A 16,914-nucleotide genomic window follows, 5' to 3' on the forward strand; every position below is an offset into this window, starting at 1 on the left:
ATGCTACTTGTGCGTGTATGTTCTGCTTTTATTATTCCAAATGTGCACACGTAGACACTAGTTCCCTTGTTTACAATGAAAAGCATTTTAGCCATTCCCATGTATCACAAATATATCCACATGATGTTTCATTTTCACCTCATGGTTTAATTGTGTCCCTGCGTGTATGCACCATTTAGCGATGCCGAGGACTGGTTCTGCGAGTGCCCCCCGCTTTACACCGGCCAGCTGTGCCAGTTTATGACCTGTGACCGGAACCCCTGCAGTCACGGAGCTACGTGCATCCCAAAGTCGCCACTGGAGGCAGTATGTCTTTGTCCTTATGGAAGACAAGGCCTAATTTGTGAGGAAGGTAAGTCAAGTTAATCAGTAGTCAGGTAGCCTCACTTTAATAAAGATGTGAGTCGAGATATGTTGGTCTAGAATTTTTAATGTTTTAAATTCTTCTGTTTGTAAATGTCTCTAAGTGTTGAGTATTTAATTATGTGTAGCACATTGAGTTAGCTTGTGAGTTAAATGTGACATTTGCACCTCCGCTGCAAGGTTTGCCATTGTTTTGGTTGTGACACGTTTCTGTATACTTGCACAGCATGTCCTTTACTTTTACTTACTCAGTCAACTGTTTTTCAGTGTTTAGACAAACACCCATTTCGAGACTGTTCTATTTGCTTTTTTTGTTCTCCAAAATACAGCTGTCGTGTGAACAAGCGTCCAAAACGAGCCCCATTTTCAGTTTTCAGTTAAGAACGATGCCCCTAAAACAGCCCCTTTTCACAGCGCTCACATCAGAGCAGTGTAGATTTTGCAGCTTTATTAAGGGACTCGTCTGCAAACAGTTGGTGAATGGGAGCCTTGAGCAGTTGGTAGAGTGAGTGCCTGTTGTTAAGTAAAGGGATTAATGGAACTAAATAGTGCTGAGGATGTAGAAACGTGCTCTTCCTCCAGCAATAAAAGTTGGATAATCAAAGCAAAATTCACAGCTGATTTGCTGAATATTTCAAAGGACTTTTAAGTTAATCAGATTGTATTTACGAAAGCAACTTTTCTTAACAGTTTTGCTCTATAAAAGTGGAAAGTTCGATTTTATTTTATTTTATTTTACTATTCATTTACTTAAGAGCTGTTTATTTTGTGAATTCCCTAAGAAAGTCCTCCAGTAAAGGAAGAGTCAGCTCTGGTTCTCAGAAGGGAAGGTTTTGCATGACTAAACTAAAGAGCAGCAGGGTGCTTGCCTGCTTGGCATATCATAGATATGCTCCAGCTCCCGCATGCCAGACACGGCAATTCAACCATCCAGTGCGGCACCAAGCGTGCGCCTGACATTTGGATCCTGCCAACATCCGATAAGATCAGCACAATCACAGCTGATCACTCCAAAGGGGCTTGCTACACGCTCGTCTCAAGGCCACAGAACCCTTTCCTCATTCCTAATATGCTCTCGACTTTAATAATTGAGCCCAGCAGTTGTTCATGCTATGTTATGTTATTGTTGTGAGTGATTCTCAAACCATCGGGCATTATTGACCAATGATTACCCAATTGATTCTGGAAAGTATGCAATCTAAAAAAAAAAAAAAGGTTCAATTTGACAGACACATACAATTATTTTCCGTTACAGGGAACATTTACGCATTCTTTGTGAAAGCAACTACCGTGTTAGAGTTTTAAAGTATAACTGAGGTAGATAAGTCAAAAGGTCATAAGAAACAAAAACAAGAAAACAAAATTATCTTCCTCCAGTGTAAGTTTCCTCTGAAGTGCACTTAAAATGATGCAGTTGCTCTCTGAACAACCAGGAAAAGGAAAGGAAATACAACGAAAGACCGGGAAGTGCAACGGATGTTGGAGTGCCTTCGGGGACTTCATGAAACAATAATGTATATTTGAGGCGACTTCACTTAGAATTATTAATGGTCCTACCTTTGCAGACAAGGTACTCGTAGTGTTGTGTTGGGATTGAACATGGAGGATATTAAAGGCAATATTCCTACAATTCAATATTGATTGTTGGGCTGTACATTCGGGGCATTTTGTTTGTTCTATGTTGGGCTTTGATTCGGGTCATGAAAAGCATTAACCTCTACATGTTCATTCAAAAGCAGTACTGCACTATATTATAGCCTGATTCAAACCGCTAAAGCTGACTTTTGTATGGGCATTTAGTAAGTGTACAGTATTTCTATGCACTTACTTGCACTTACTGAAATGCTTTCCAGACACTTTTGACCTTTTTTGACAAGCACCTTTGTTAATGTTTTGCTCTGTAATCTACACCAAATGAATAGCGTGTCATAATGTGAGGCATTCAGTGTAGCGCAACGGGAACAAAATGTTAACTCCATTATTCACCAAGGTCATCTGGGTCGGAATCAAGACTGAAAAATTTGTTGATAATGTCATGTTTAGATTGAAAGCGAAAACGGTGACAGTGAAAGTCTGACATTAATTAACTTAGTCTATGTCAATATAAACCTCTGCAGTTTGCATTGAATAAATAATTTAAGAAATACAAATTGTATACTGTCGTTTAGATGACCATATTTTTCTGAAGTCACACCAGTCAAAACATGCATCATGGAGAAGAAAAAAAGCCCTTGGTTGCTGGGATAAGCGCCAGCACACGCATGATCCTAACGAGGATGAGTGGAATAGAAAATGAATTGAATGATTTGTGAGTTAACAAAGAAGAAAGAAAAATCCTCATTTTTTGCGATATGCTGTACTTCCACACCTGTTAATTCAGATACCATCGTTTATCATGTTATTATTAGTGGCGTCATGCGACTAAGTTTTAATCATAATTAATCACATGACTTCAATAGTTAACTCACAATTAATTGCAAATTTTATGTGTTCTAAATGTACAATAACATTTTGTTTTCTAACATTTCATTCTCTTGTTAACATAAACGGGAAAATGTTGAATAGAAATATGGCTGCATCTTTTAGTCATTGATACAGTATAATGCATAAAATTGAGTTAAAATTAAAAAGATGTACTGTTAAAAAAAAAAAAATGAGTGTGATGTTGATTTATATTGAGGTCATTTTCTGCCACTAGATGGCAAAATTGCATTTGTCAGATGATGATACCTCAATGCATTTTTCTTTTCATATTGAGAGCTATCTAATCTTTCACCTGAAGTAACTTGTGAAATTCTTCATGTTTTTACAATTGTAAAATACAACTTGACCCCAGTCTCTACAAATATATGCATTATTATTAAATATATTACTGCTAAAATTTGATGTGGACATGTCTGTTGCGTTGCGACTGGAATTCCCCTCTCTTCAAGTAAGGGGTAGTCATTAGTCACACATTTAAAAAAAATTGTGGCCTTAAAGGAACTTAAAATTTTTACTTTTTGACACCCCCAGTCATTATCGATAGTGTGAGTGTTGTTATGTAACATACTTGTGCTGGAGTTGTAAAAACGGTTTAGTAGTCACGGTAAAAACGGACATTTTAGGCACCACTAACATCTAACTTGTTAATTGAGCAAAATAGGAGCAACACAGCTCCATTTATCTACTTTTGAAGAGAGGCAATTCAGCGACACAATAAGCAAATGGGGGATGATAGTGGAGATGAAACAGAGGCTTTATAAATAATGTATGTGCAATTTCAGAGTACTATTAAGCCCGTTTTGCCATATAACTGCCACCAGGAAGTGTCTTACAGTCAAAAATATCTTCTGTGTTTCGTGTGTTGGGTTAATTTTCTGAACTATAGTTGCATTTAACATTGAGTCCTCAGTGCAAAATCAAATGCAGAGTTTCCATTTGTGCGACCAACACGCTCTCTGTAACTAAACTTGAATTGAATGTTACAATGCTGCCATTGTGCGCATCAAGAGGATGAAGCAGTTGGCGGCTGCTTGCCAAAATTCATCCTAAATAGCTTCTAATGGAAATAGAATGGGACTGGAGAGGTGATAGTGTTTGAAAACAGGTCATCATCTAATAGCATTCTCAAAGGCTTGAACCGGCTCCGCTGAGGTACTGTGTGGCAATAGTGCCATCTTTTGGCAAGCCGTGACGGAGAGCACACTTGTCTCCTTCCAATGTGTCTTTCTGTCTTGCAGCAGTCAACATCACGCGTGCCAGATTCAGCGGGACTGACGAGTTTGGCTACACGTCTTTTGTGGCCTACTCCGACATTCCCAGTCTCAACTTTTTCTACCAGTTCCAGTTGAAGTTCACGCTGGCCAATAACTCCTCTGCTTTGAAAGACAACCTGATCCTGTTCGCTGGGCGGAAAGGACAAGGTCAGCAACCTGCACACTTTCAGGGATTATGTCTTTGTGTCTCAGCAAGAACTCTGACGATTATTCCACTGCGGTTTTTAAATGAAAACAGTGGCGGGGCACCAAAACCGTTTAAATCTACTTATCAGCAAAAGCTAAAGCTGTTGCTTCGGCTTTTTTTCCACCCATCTTTTCCAGCAGCAATGTTAAAAATAGCACATTACTCATCCCTAAGAGATTTTTTTTACCTTCAAATATTTTTAAAATAAATTACCGGTGCTGTAAAACCAGCAATTTAAGGTAATTTGTTGATTTACCCACCTTCATTTTGAAACTGAATCAGTGCTCTGGTTAAAATATGAAAGTTATGTCTGAGGGTTTTGTTTTGTTTTGTTTTTAGAAAATTTGCAAAATGACATGACAAGAAATTAGGATGACGAGCTAACTTCAACTCATTTAGTTGGGGATACTGCATAAAATTCCTCAAGCCACCCTCACCTTGACATTACACTTCCACGAGGCCAAAGTACTCAAGTTGGGACCAGTAAAATTTGCCTCTTCAACTGATGTGATTTAAATCCTATTTGTCTGGCAAAATGTTTTGTATTAGCCTTGGTTGCTCTGAGTCCCGCACAGCCCCACTGTCATATGGTGTTCCACAGGGTTCAATTCTAGAGCCCCTGTTGTTCTAATTGTATCTTCTGCTTAAAAAATAAAAATAAAAAATTAAAATAAAATAAAAACGTGCAATGGTAGGTTTTTGTTTTTTTTTTTTTGTTTTTTTAAAGTGCTCTATAAATAAATTTGATTTAAGACAATAGTACAGGTTACAAACATAAGTCATAGAAGAGTAAATAAATGTTTGAGAAAAACAGTGTGGTCTGGCGGAGGAAATGCTCAAACCCAACTTGAGTTGTTTTCAACATCAAAGCTCAGCGGATGCTTTGGAGAGTGCTCAAGCTTTACCAGTCAGGTTGTTCAAAGGCTTCAAGCGGAAGATTATGATGCTCATGTAAAAAAAAATGACCCTCAGCTCTTGGAAAACGTGTGGTTCAGCAACGAGTCTATCTTTAATCTCTCTAGTCATGTAAACCGACACGACTGTCGAATTTGGGCAAAATCAATCCCAGCAGAATTTTTCTTTTTGCTTGTACAATACCCTCCAAAGCTGGTGGTTTGGTGGGTTATGTCATTGGACATTAGACAATTTTTCTACCGTGAGGCATCCAGTAATACGGCTACAGACACCTTTGATGCAGTCGGGGACAGAAAAAAAAATATCTTGCCATGTGGCTGTTTTGCAACACTGCTCCAATGTCAATTGGGGAGCCATGCACAAGCAAATGACATGCTTACAAAAGTGCAAAGCTGTGAAATGCGCATGACCTCAAGTGTGTCACAATGACATCTGAAACTGAAAGGTATGTTTTGACTTTGGTGGCACCTTGTATTCATTTCTAAATCTATTGTTGAATTAGTGAATGGGGTGTCCAAACTTTTTCCTCTAAGGGCCACAGACAGCAAAATTGAAGGATGCAAGGGCCACTATGACATTCTTCGACTTTATGAAACACAATAAAACCAATCCATCAATCATTGTTAGTTTCAAGAAATAATGCTAATTCATACATGAATTGGCTGGCAACTTGTTCGAGGTGTACCCCGCCTACTGCCCAAAGCCAGCTTGGATAGGCTCCAGCACCCCCGCGACCCTTGTGAGGAAAAGCGGCTCAGAAAATCAATGGATGGATGGATGGATGCTAATTCATAATGCAATCATGTATTCACAAATCTGACATTAGCAAAGAAAAAAGCCATTTTTGTGTATATGCTGTGGGCCGCTAACATTTTTTTTACTGTGGGCCTCAAATGGCCCCCGGGCCGTAGTTTGGATACTGTTTTTTTTTCTTTTTCTTTTTTTTTTCCTTTTTTTTCCTCCTATAAAAAAAGATAATAAAGATAATGGACACTACTGTTTTATGTTCCGATGTGCTAATGTGAAGGTTGCGTCACCAGACAATATTTTTTTTAAAAGAAGACATAAATAAGTGCCAGTATCTCCGCTGTGATCTTCTCTGGAGAGTTCAATTCATAAACAAGAGAAAAAAAACAACAACACAAGCGCAATATGAATAATGAAATACCTACCAGAGAGAGTGAGCAGCAAAGTCAGAAATAGTGCACATTCAAAGGCGAAATAAGAGAAAAGATGAAATATGAACAACTAAAACAATAATTGCTTTAATGAAGTGTCAGCTTTGATCACTTCCTCCAAACACTGAAGCACAATTATTTTATTAATTTATGGGATCAAGTTACACACAACCGCTGTGGTTGCAGGGATGAATAATGTCATCTGCAATGTGCCTTCAAGCAACCACATGTATAATTGAGTTTAAATCTGGGTAATTGATTTTCATTGTTTTTGTGGGTTCCAGTTCAATGAGAGTTTGTGCTATTTATAATCTATTTATGACCTAACTGTACTATATCTGCTGACTCGTTCATTGCTCATTAACGCCTTCTATTTCCAGGCACTGACGGTGACGACTTCCTCGTTTTGGGCGTGCGGAAGGGGAGAGTTCTGCATAAATTTAATCTTGGCTCAGGTATAGCAACGATCGTCTCGGATCGACTGAACCTCCACGTGGGCGTCCACACCGTCACGTTCGGAAGGTTCAACTCAACAGGATGGCTGAAGGTGATTGGATCTTTGCAGAATTATTTGACTCTAAATTGCACTTTGGAGGGTATTAACACATTCACTGCCAGCCCAGCAAAAATGCATTGCATCATTTGACGTATTTTTCCGTCAAAGGCAGTGAATGAGTTAAAATTAATCACAAGCTATTTCACAGAACATCTTCGTGTGTTTCCTCCTTCTCCTTATATTTGTCCACTACAATGTCAGAAATGTAGGTCAGTAAATGATGCCACAAGTTGCTTATTACTTTTTGTTCAGAAATAAGAATGAACAGTGACAAGTCAATGATAATCCCTGTGAAAGTATTTATTATGAAGTACAGATAATGAAGCTAAAGATCATTTCACTTTTCGATTATTTACAGTACTTGCTTGAGTATTAACGACGTCTTTCTTAGGTTGATGGACAAAGGAACAGAACGGGCTCGTCTCCGGGACCTCTGCAGGGCCTCGATGCTGTCAAGCAACTCTTTGTAGGCGGATATAATGAGTACACCCCTGACCTGCTGCCACTTGGCTCCAGGTTCCGTCAAGGCTTTCAGGGTAAGACGGCCACTTTCAGCAGCGTGCACGAAGAGCACACTGGAGCTTGGCCTTCATCCCAGGATGACTGTGCCTTTGTAAGCAGAGGAGAGGCTTATAATGAGAACGGAGAGAGCACATAGAAGGTGATTGTATCAACACCTTTAATTGCTGACGTGTGAATGCATTTGACTACTGCCAAGTCCCTCCAATAAGAAAATTAAAATAATAAAGTATTGTGATCATCGAGCCATTTTTTGTGCATTTGCTCGTTACGAGTCACGGGTGAGCTGCTGCTTATCCCAGAGGTGGGGTGGTGACTCAATGTTTCACACACCTTTTAACTGTTTAGCATACGTGTCTTAACTTCAAATACTGCCATTGCTGGACTATAAGGCGCACCTGATTATAAGCCTCACCCAGTACATTTCTAAAGGAAAAGGCATTGTGTCTATACATAAGCCGCACCTGACTATAAGCCGCATGTGCCCACATTGAAACATGAGATATTTACAAAGAAAGACGGTACACAGAAAGAGTTTTCAAAGGTTTAATAATATATCTGAGATTTTCTTTCCAAACAGTGCCTGTGACGCGGCAATAACACAGCAGCAATACGGTAGTAACTAACAGGGCTGCTTAAAAAGAACATACCGCTAAAAGTCACTGAGACTGAGACTTCTTGGATTTTACATGATGAGGGTCTGTTTATGCTCATTTTTGTCATGCACAAAGGGCCAAGTTGCATTAAACTTGAGTCTTCCTCCACACATATAGTCCACCTGTCTCACTCTTACCTTTTCTGCTTGAGCTCCCCTGGCGGCTGTCAGAAAAAAATCCATATATAAGCCGCATCATTATATAAGCCGCAGGGTTGAAAGCGGGTGAAAAAAGTCGCGGCTTATAGTCCGGCAATTACGGTAATTATGAATTTATTATTATTATTATTATATTATTATTATTATTATTATTATTATTATTATTATTATTATCGGGGGTGCTGGAGCCTATCCCAGCTGGCTTCGGGCAGTAGGTGGGTTACACACTGAGCTGGTCGCTACCAAATGTTGATTATTATTATTATTATTATTATTATTATTATTATTATTATTGGGGGTGCTGGAGCCTATCCCAGCACACCCTGAACTGGGTGCCATCAAATGTTTATTATTATTATTATTATTATTATTATTGTTATTATATACACTTTTATGTTAATTAACAAGTGTGAAAAATGTGAACAATTATTCCATTGTACATTTACGTAGAACCAATAAAATGTGATTAATTTGTGATTAATTGAATTATCTAAATAGATAGCCTTTATTGTCATTATACAAACAGATGTACAACAAATTTAAGCGTCTCCTTTTAGTGCAGCCTTTGTGTAAAATAGGGGATAAAAAACAAACAAACAACAAATTCATAAAAATAAATATCAAATATGTATCAAATATCATAAATATTTAAAAAAAAAAACAATAACCAAAAGAACAAGATGATTGCACAGCATTCCGGCCCGTAAATGTCTATGAAGAAAGGTAGAACATAATAAACAGAAATTCAAGTCACATTAACAACAAAAGACGACACGCCACTTAAGGTGCTCTAATTAAATCTTGAACAAGGGAGAGCTTTGTGTAGGGTCTAGGCCAATAAGTGGTCACCTTTGTCTGGTTAAAATATGCTACCGTGTTTTAGCGTCAGCCCTCAGTGCAGGTAGACATGTGCCGAAGATGGGGACATGATTGCCAACTGGTGTTTCCGAAGGCTGACGCTTCATAAAAGGATGAAGGAACCTTTGCCCTCTCCGCCGTAATCGTATAAAAAAAAAAAGTGGTCTGTCTGTTCCAGTCGTCCATGCCAGGCAAGATTCTACGAAGTAGATTTCCACTGGTCCATTCTTGGCAGTCAGGTTACAAAAAACTTAAGTACTGAGAATCAAATTAAAATGAAAAAGTCCTGGCCAAGATTCAGGCTGTACACAATGGTTTTATTGACAAAGACAAGTGAGATGCTCCGTTTTGACACGGAGTCGAGAGCGCCAGTACAATAGAAAATATACAGAAACATCCCCCTTGGTTTGATTGGCTTAAGGGCAAACCATTTCGTCGTTATTGGCTTCTCAAATATCGTGCACACCTTCTTATTAACATAATTAAACACTTTTGGGCACTAGAGTGCGCCATTTGCTTACAGACAACTCCATGTTGCGAGCATTTCCTTGACCGTGAATTCAATTTTGGACGACCTTAGGAACAACGGGACGTCTGTCTATTCATCGTAAACCCCTCGGGCGGCCACCTGCAGGATGATGTCTCGGTCAGCTCATTCTTTTACAGTAGTAGTAAGGCTGTTAATGACCGTTAAATCATTTAAAATAGATTATAGTTGTCAAGTTTTTATAGCCGTCAGCTGTGTGAAATTTTTTTATAACGTAGTGTTCGTTCTTCGTAAGACTGAAGTGAGCGGTGAGCCCCTCATGCTATTGTTAATACAGCCGGCATTTTTTAGGGGGTTAAATGCAGTTTCGTGTTTTTATACAGCGATTAGTAGAATGTAATACACACAATATAATTAATATATGATGTTTAGTGTCACTTAAGATACCTTTAAAATTATATATTTGGCTAAAATCAATCCACATCATTCCCAACAAATGCATTACTGAAATTGGAACTGGGAAATGTTACCAAAACATTATTATTAACCAGAATTACCCCCAACACTGGTTGGAGTAAATGCAGGAATGTGTTTATTTACTGTGCCTGCTGTTGAGCAAACATTGACATTGAGGAATACCATTATAAGCGCATTTTGTATTCAGGCCTGTTATTTGCGGCAGAGCCATTTGAACTGTACACAAGCTTTTTGAGTCCAAGGACTGAGATGCTTTTGTGTCTTATTTATGAATGTGGCATTCATTTCAATGCGATGCAGCCTTTCAAATAAAAGCTTTAAAAAAACAAAAACAAAATCAAATCAGCTGCGGTCAACACAGTTCACATTATACCACCTGACCCAGCGACGTGCTGGTATTGGTAAACTCGACTCCGGTGGCGCCATGGCCCCAGCGCTGAGCATGTAATGAGAACTCATGGGCGTCTAATCAGATCTGCGTGACCTTCCTGGAGCCCTAATCGTGATGGCTGGCAGTGAACACACTGATAATTCACTTCACTCCCAGTTATCAACAGATCCACACTTCCCCCTGTGGAAAGGTGGCAGAGGAGACGCGGTGACTCCTGAAATGAATCAGTCTGTCAATTTGAGCCGCTGATCAAATAACGAGTAACTGGGAATTGTGTTTGTCGAGGCTCGACGCCATTCCATGCAAACATTTCTATTGAGGGCATTTATTCAGCGTGATGTGAAACAGGCATTTATAAACTACAGCTATATAAACACATACACATGCACACATTGATGTACTGTAGATGCCATCGGCATGAATATTCATGAACTGGAACATGACATTTCCAGTGCATCCTGTTTGTGCCAGTGACCAATGCAATGACGTGTTATTTTTATAACTCCCTCCCCCCCCATGCGCTGCATTTGCAGACCTGAGTAAATATTGCCAAGGATGGGATTGAATTATGGAAGCAAAAGTCAAACAAGACGCAGGAGATGCTTGATGACAGCTGGTGGCGTACTTGTTTGATTGTTATGTGAATGCTTGGAGACAAGCATTCAGATGGTTATTTTGCCAGGGTGAATGTTTTGACAGTCTGCGATAACATCAACATTTATCAATGCATTCAAAGGAGGGCAAAGACATACAATTATTTTGAACTATAGAATGCTTCTGAAATATTTGATTTTGATTTAGCTGTGGAGTTTGAACAGATTGGGTTACCTTTACCCAAGTTTACACAAACTTTTTTTTTTTTGCTGTCAAATTTTAAACGTTAACTAATTAATTAATCACGAAAAATTATCGCATTAATTATGTATTAACACAGATTAATCACACTACTGTATTAATTTTGACCACAGATGATCCTTTAGCTGACTGTGAATGGCTACGTTAAAGGTCGCACAAGTTGTGTTTGAGCAATAAAAATAACTACATTTGATAGGATTTGATAAATGTTTATGGATGACATTCAGAATATTTGGTCATGTCAAAATATTGAGGTCATTTTTTTTCCTCATTTTAAATTATGCAAGTGATTTCCTGATCAGAAAAAGAGGAAGATGAGAGCCTGCAGTGGATCAAACAATGTTGAAGACGTCCTCATAACATCTGTAAAGCGCTTTGTGACAGCTAAGGCTGTTTGAAAGCGCAATATAAATAAAGATGACTTGACTTGACTTGACTTAAATGTCGAAAGAATTAACGCATAAAAGGGGCTCGTAAAATTTGCCGAGCAAAACATTTTGATAAAATAGCCTTTTTAATTCAGCGTATAATCATGATTAATCATATATATATGTATATACATATATATATATATATATATATATATGACAAAATATGTGAGCTTGCTGACAGGGTGGACATTTTTGGCACATGTTAAAATTTAATAAGCACATGCTTGACCTTCACTTAGCATTACTAACATGATTCAATTGGCTAACTGTTGAACAAATATATTTCAAATTACTAAAAGGTTTTTATATCATTTGATATTTGATATTCCACCATGACAGAGTGGACAATGATACACTTGACAACATCCAGCTACACACATAAAATGATAATGATGATAACTATCCTCTTTTACGGCTTCCATTAAACGACAAAATACTAATAGTAATGTGACTTCACTTTTTTCCAGGGTGCATTTTTGACATGTACTTTCAAACAAAAAGAAATGGAACAGTCCAAGTTGTGGGCCAACCAGCCTTTGGGCGAAGCGTGGGTCAGTGCGGGGTCAACTTGTGTGTTCATGTTCACTGCAGGAATGGAGGAACATGCGTGGACTCCGGTTCATCCGTGTAGTAAGGCCGCACATTTCGTTGACTTCTATAAGTATGGCGAGAGGGAAAATGGTTAGCTATGCGCTTGTGTTTCCCTCCTGCAGTTGCCAGTGCCCTTTCGGATGGAAGGGAGCGCTGTGTTCGGAGACAACGTCGGTGTGCGATGTCGCGCACACTCCCCCGCCTCTGTGCGCACGCGGCTCCACCTGCATCCCTCTTCCAAATGGATATACCTGTCAGTGCCCCCTGGGAACAGCAGGACTCTACTGCGAGAAAGGTCACACCATCAAACCCAATCTTCATCATTACACGTGTTTTTTCTCTCTGTTCATTTTGTCAACAAGGAAGCACTTTTGCTGTTCAATTATTTAACTGCTCTATTGTCCCCATTTCAGCTGTGAGCATCAGTGATCCATTCTTCAGTGGCAAGCACGCCTCCTGGATGTCCTTCCCCGCAATGAGCACGAGACACAGGACTGTTGTACAAATGCAGTTCCAACCCTTATCACCTGATGGCATCCTTTTCTATGTTGCGCAGCATCTTGGGGACAGAGCTGGTAATAAGTCAACATTAAACTTAACATTACATAGATGGCCTTGGCCGACTCTTCCCCCATACAATAAGTTTAAATAACATTACTACAATGGCTGCCATTGCCTTATTTAATGATCTATGCACCTCTAATGTACCATATTTAATGGTCTTTGCTTCACTGTGATTCTGATTTACAGCAGGTGTATATTATTATGTACGGTATGTGTGAAAGCTGAGGCCTTCACACATATGTTGTTCTACAGCATTAACTTTATTATTATATTTTATTCCTCACACTTTTTGACATGCTACTTCTTCCACATTTTTTGACTGATTCTCACCATTCCAACTTAAACATGGAGCATTAATTTTTCTCAAATTCATGGTTTTCCCAGAATTCCACGTTTTTAACCACCTAAAAAATTCACATCATTCCCATTGGAAATTCCTCATGTTGCGTTCATTCATTTCACCTTGGGGACATATTTCAACATTCCTGAGATTCCCACATGCCAAAATTCGTTATATTCTACATTTTTCATCCATTCAATTACCACAAAAATTCACGACTCATTTCCAGTGACTAGTCACATCATTCCCATTCCAAATTCTATATGTTTGGTTCATTCAATTCACCTTGGGAACAATTTTCAACATTCCAAATATTCCAATACTGTATCCCGTTTTCCCCCTGGATTTTTCAACAAATCAAATCCCACAAAAAGTACCATTCAATTAATTCCCAATGGCATAATCAACAAACAATGTCACATCATTCATATGCTAAATTCTTCATCTTCTGCTCATTCACTTCACCTTGAGAAGCGTTATCAACTTTCCAAAAATTCCTACACCAAACATTTTCCTGACATACAATTGCAACAAAAAAAATCCTTATCCATTCTCAATGACACATTCGGCAAAAGACACATCACATCGTTCAGTTCATTCAATTTACCTTGGCAATGTGTTTTTTAATATGTCAAAAATTCCCATTTACCAAAACATTTCAACATTTTCACCATTAAAATACCCACAAAAAAATCTATTACTTTTCTTTCGTTTTTCTCCTCCAATTTATAACAAAAAAATCACACCGTTCCAACTTTAAAAGCTTATTCCTCTTGCAAAATGTATTCAAAACTTCAAAATAAAATGTTTTTCTACTCTAATTTATACACTTTTTTTTACCTATTCAAACCATTCCAACTTCAACATGTTCAATTCGTTTATCTCACTTTGGGACCATTTTCAACCTTCCAAAAATTCGCACACCAAACATTTCACATTTTGTTTTCATTTTTCTCCTCTAACTTTTATATTTTCTCACCGATTCAAACCATTCCAACTTCAACATGTTCACTTCATTCAACTCACTTTGGGACAATTTTCAACCTTCAAAAATTGTCACACCAAAAATGTTACATTCTCCCACTGAAATTTATCACCAAAAATTAAAAAAATTTGCCATAAAAATACCCACAAATTATTTTTTAAATTACGATTTTTTTTTCTCTCCTCTAATTTCTACATTTTCTGACTGATTCAAACCATTCCAACTTCAACATGTTCAGGTCATTCCACATCATTCAATATTGACATCCCCTGTCCATTTGCTGTGCAGCTGCACTGGAAGCCTTTTGTGTACAAATTTCTATCCACAAATAAGTATATGAGGTTCCGATGATGGATGGAAAATGTCTTTCAATCAACTCATTTTTATTTTCTTCCTTGCAGGAGACTTCCTCTGCCTCTCTTTGACGTCTGGCTTTGTCCAGCTGCGGTACAATCTGGGGGATGGTCCCCACGTCCTGCAGACTGCTACTCGAATAGACCCGCATGCTAGGAGCTGGCACACAGTCAAGGCAGGCCGGATCGGTCAGCAGGGCTTCCTAATTCTGGACGGCAAGGAGGTCAGACACAACGTGACCCAGGGAATGAGCACGCTCGACGTTGCCACGAACATTTTTGTCGGCGGCGTATCCTCACTGAGCTCCGTGTCCACGGACGCCATGCAAGGCGAGCCGACGGGCTTCACCGGCAGCATCAGAGAAGTGATTCTAAACGGACTTGAGTTGGAGTTGACGGAAAAAGGTGCTCTTAATGGGGCAAATGTCGCGGACCGGGATGGGAGCGGATGCGGGTACAAGGTGTGTCGCAATGGAGGTCAATGCAGGGTAACAGGAAGTGGCTCCTTCACCTGTGACTGCCCAGCGTCATGGATCGGCGCAACTTGTAACCAGTCGTTAAGTTGCGTCGGCAACATCTGTAAACATGGCTCCATATGCAGTCCTGTTAGTCACACGTTATACACCTGCGTTTGCCCCCTCGGGTGGGGAGGAAAGTTCTGCACCAGAGAGCTACCGACAGACACTTTAAAGTTTGTGAGGCGCTCCTATGTCAAATATATTGATCTGAAATACAACAGGAGAGATTTAAGATCCACTCAGGTTTCTTTTATCTTCCTCACCAACACAAGTGACAGTTTGATCATGTGGATGGGCAAAGGAGGGCATGAAGATGACGACTTCCTAGCAGTTGGACTCGAGAAGGGGCAACTTAAAGTCGCGCTTAATCTCGGGGAGAGGATTTCCCTCCCGCTGGCCTCGAAAAGTCAGACGCTCTGCTGCAACAAGTGGCACCATGTTTCCATTTTAGTCAACAGTACCGTCATTCAAGTCCATTTGAACAACAAGAGGATCATTCTGGAGGATGTGGACCCGCTTAGGAGATACGTAGCCTTGAACTACGATGGGCAGCTCTACTTTGGAGGATTTGAAATGTACACAAATGTTTCTGTCGTGACATCTGGGCTGTTTTCAGCGGGCTTTGAGGGAAATCTCCGAAATGTTTATTTGTTCAACGAAGCCATCGTGTTTTTAAAAAGCAGCGAGGGACTTAATGTTCGTAATGGGAATGAGTACTAGAGTGGGAAATGGCTTGTGAGAAAGTTAAATAAGCTAAATTGTGAATAATTTGGCGTACGAGTTCTCGGAAGATAGGCGTTAGTTTAGTCTGACATTCTTTTTTATATGGAACACCAAATTTCAATAAACCAGTCTGCCTTTCATATTTGACTGTCATTTAAATTTCAAGATTTTTAAATATGTCTTTGTTTTGTACTGAAAGGTTTGGATCGAACAGACACTGTTACATCAGTACCTAAACAGACACATAACAGGTCATGACTTCTGGCGCATGTCACCCAGGCCATGACAGTCTTTGCTTTCATTTGAAACACACATAACTGGCAATGAAATGTTCACTGAACTTTTAGATTTAAAAACGGAAATATGTAGAAATATTCAGAAGTGCAAATGACCTTTCAAACATGAACTATCACCACTGGCAATTCTGACATATACTAAAGGTGTTTTTTTTGTTTTTTTTTAAACAATCAGCATTTTGTTTTTGTTCTTTTTTTGTTGTTGTAACGACCATGTATGGTAAGGCTTTTTTCCCGACAATGTATAGTATGGCGTTTTGTTGTTGTTGTTGTTGTTGTTGTTTAAACGACCATATAGATTAAGGTGGGTTTTTTTTTTTGTTAATGACCATGTATAGTCAAGCGTTTTTTTTGTTTGTTTGTTTGTTTTTTGTTTTTTTAATGACAATATAGAGAAAGGCATTTTTTTTTAAAACGACTATGTATGGTGAGGTTTTTATTTTTGAAACGACTATGCATAGTAAGGCATTTTTTTTCTTCCTTGCAAAAATGATAATGACCATGACAATGTGTTAAGGTGTTTTTTTTTTAAACAACCATGTATTGAATGGTGTTTTGTTTTTGTTTTTTTAAACAACAATGGATACTAAGACATTTTTTTTAACTGCCAAATATATAAATATAAACTTGTTTTTTAACGACCATGTATAGAGTAGCATGTTTTTATTTTGATAGTAAGTATGCATAGTAAGACGTTTTTTCTAAACAACCATCTTATAAGGTGTTTTTTTTAAAAGACAAATGTATAGACGACC

At 38.7% G+C, this 16,914-nt stretch overlaps 1 protein-coding gene across 3 annotated transcripts in view; it reads left to right on the forward strand.

Annotated features, from left to right (window-relative positions):
• Positions 1–16,462, forward strand: part of eys (eyes shut homolog) — a 175,017-nt gene extending 158,555 nt beyond the window's left edge. For 2 of the 3 annotated variants that reach the window (XM_077495542.1, XM_077495543.1), the window contains exons 43-50: positions 180–352; positions 4,086–4,268; positions 6,782–6,948; positions 7,349–7,493; positions 12,257–12,419; positions 12,503–12,675; positions 12,794–12,955; positions 14,671–16,462. In XM_077495542.1, the coding sequence (XP_077351668.1) occupies positions 180–352; positions 4,086–4,268; positions 6,782–6,948; positions 7,349–7,493; positions 12,257–12,419; positions 12,503–12,675; positions 12,794–12,955; positions 14,671–15,860 (2,356 nt within the window). In that variant the 3' untranslated portion in view covers positions 15,861–16,462. Of the gene's footprint in view, positions 1–179; positions 353–4,085; positions 4,269–6,781; positions 6,949–7,348; positions 7,494–12,256; positions 12,420–12,502; positions 12,676–12,793; positions 12,956–14,670 lie in introns of those variants that run through there. The other variant, XM_077495544.1, reaches the window with a different exon arrangement.
• Positions 16,463–16,914: the final 452 nt, after the last annotated feature.

This window comes from Festucalex cinctus, chromosome 14, assembly GCF_051991245.1.
Source record: "Festucalex cinctus isolate MCC-2025b chromosome 14, RoL_Fcin_1.0, whole genome shotgun sequence".
Classification (NCBI taxonomy): Eukaryota; Metazoa; Chordata; class Actinopteri; order Syngnathiformes; family Syngnathidae; genus Festucalex; species Festucalex cinctus.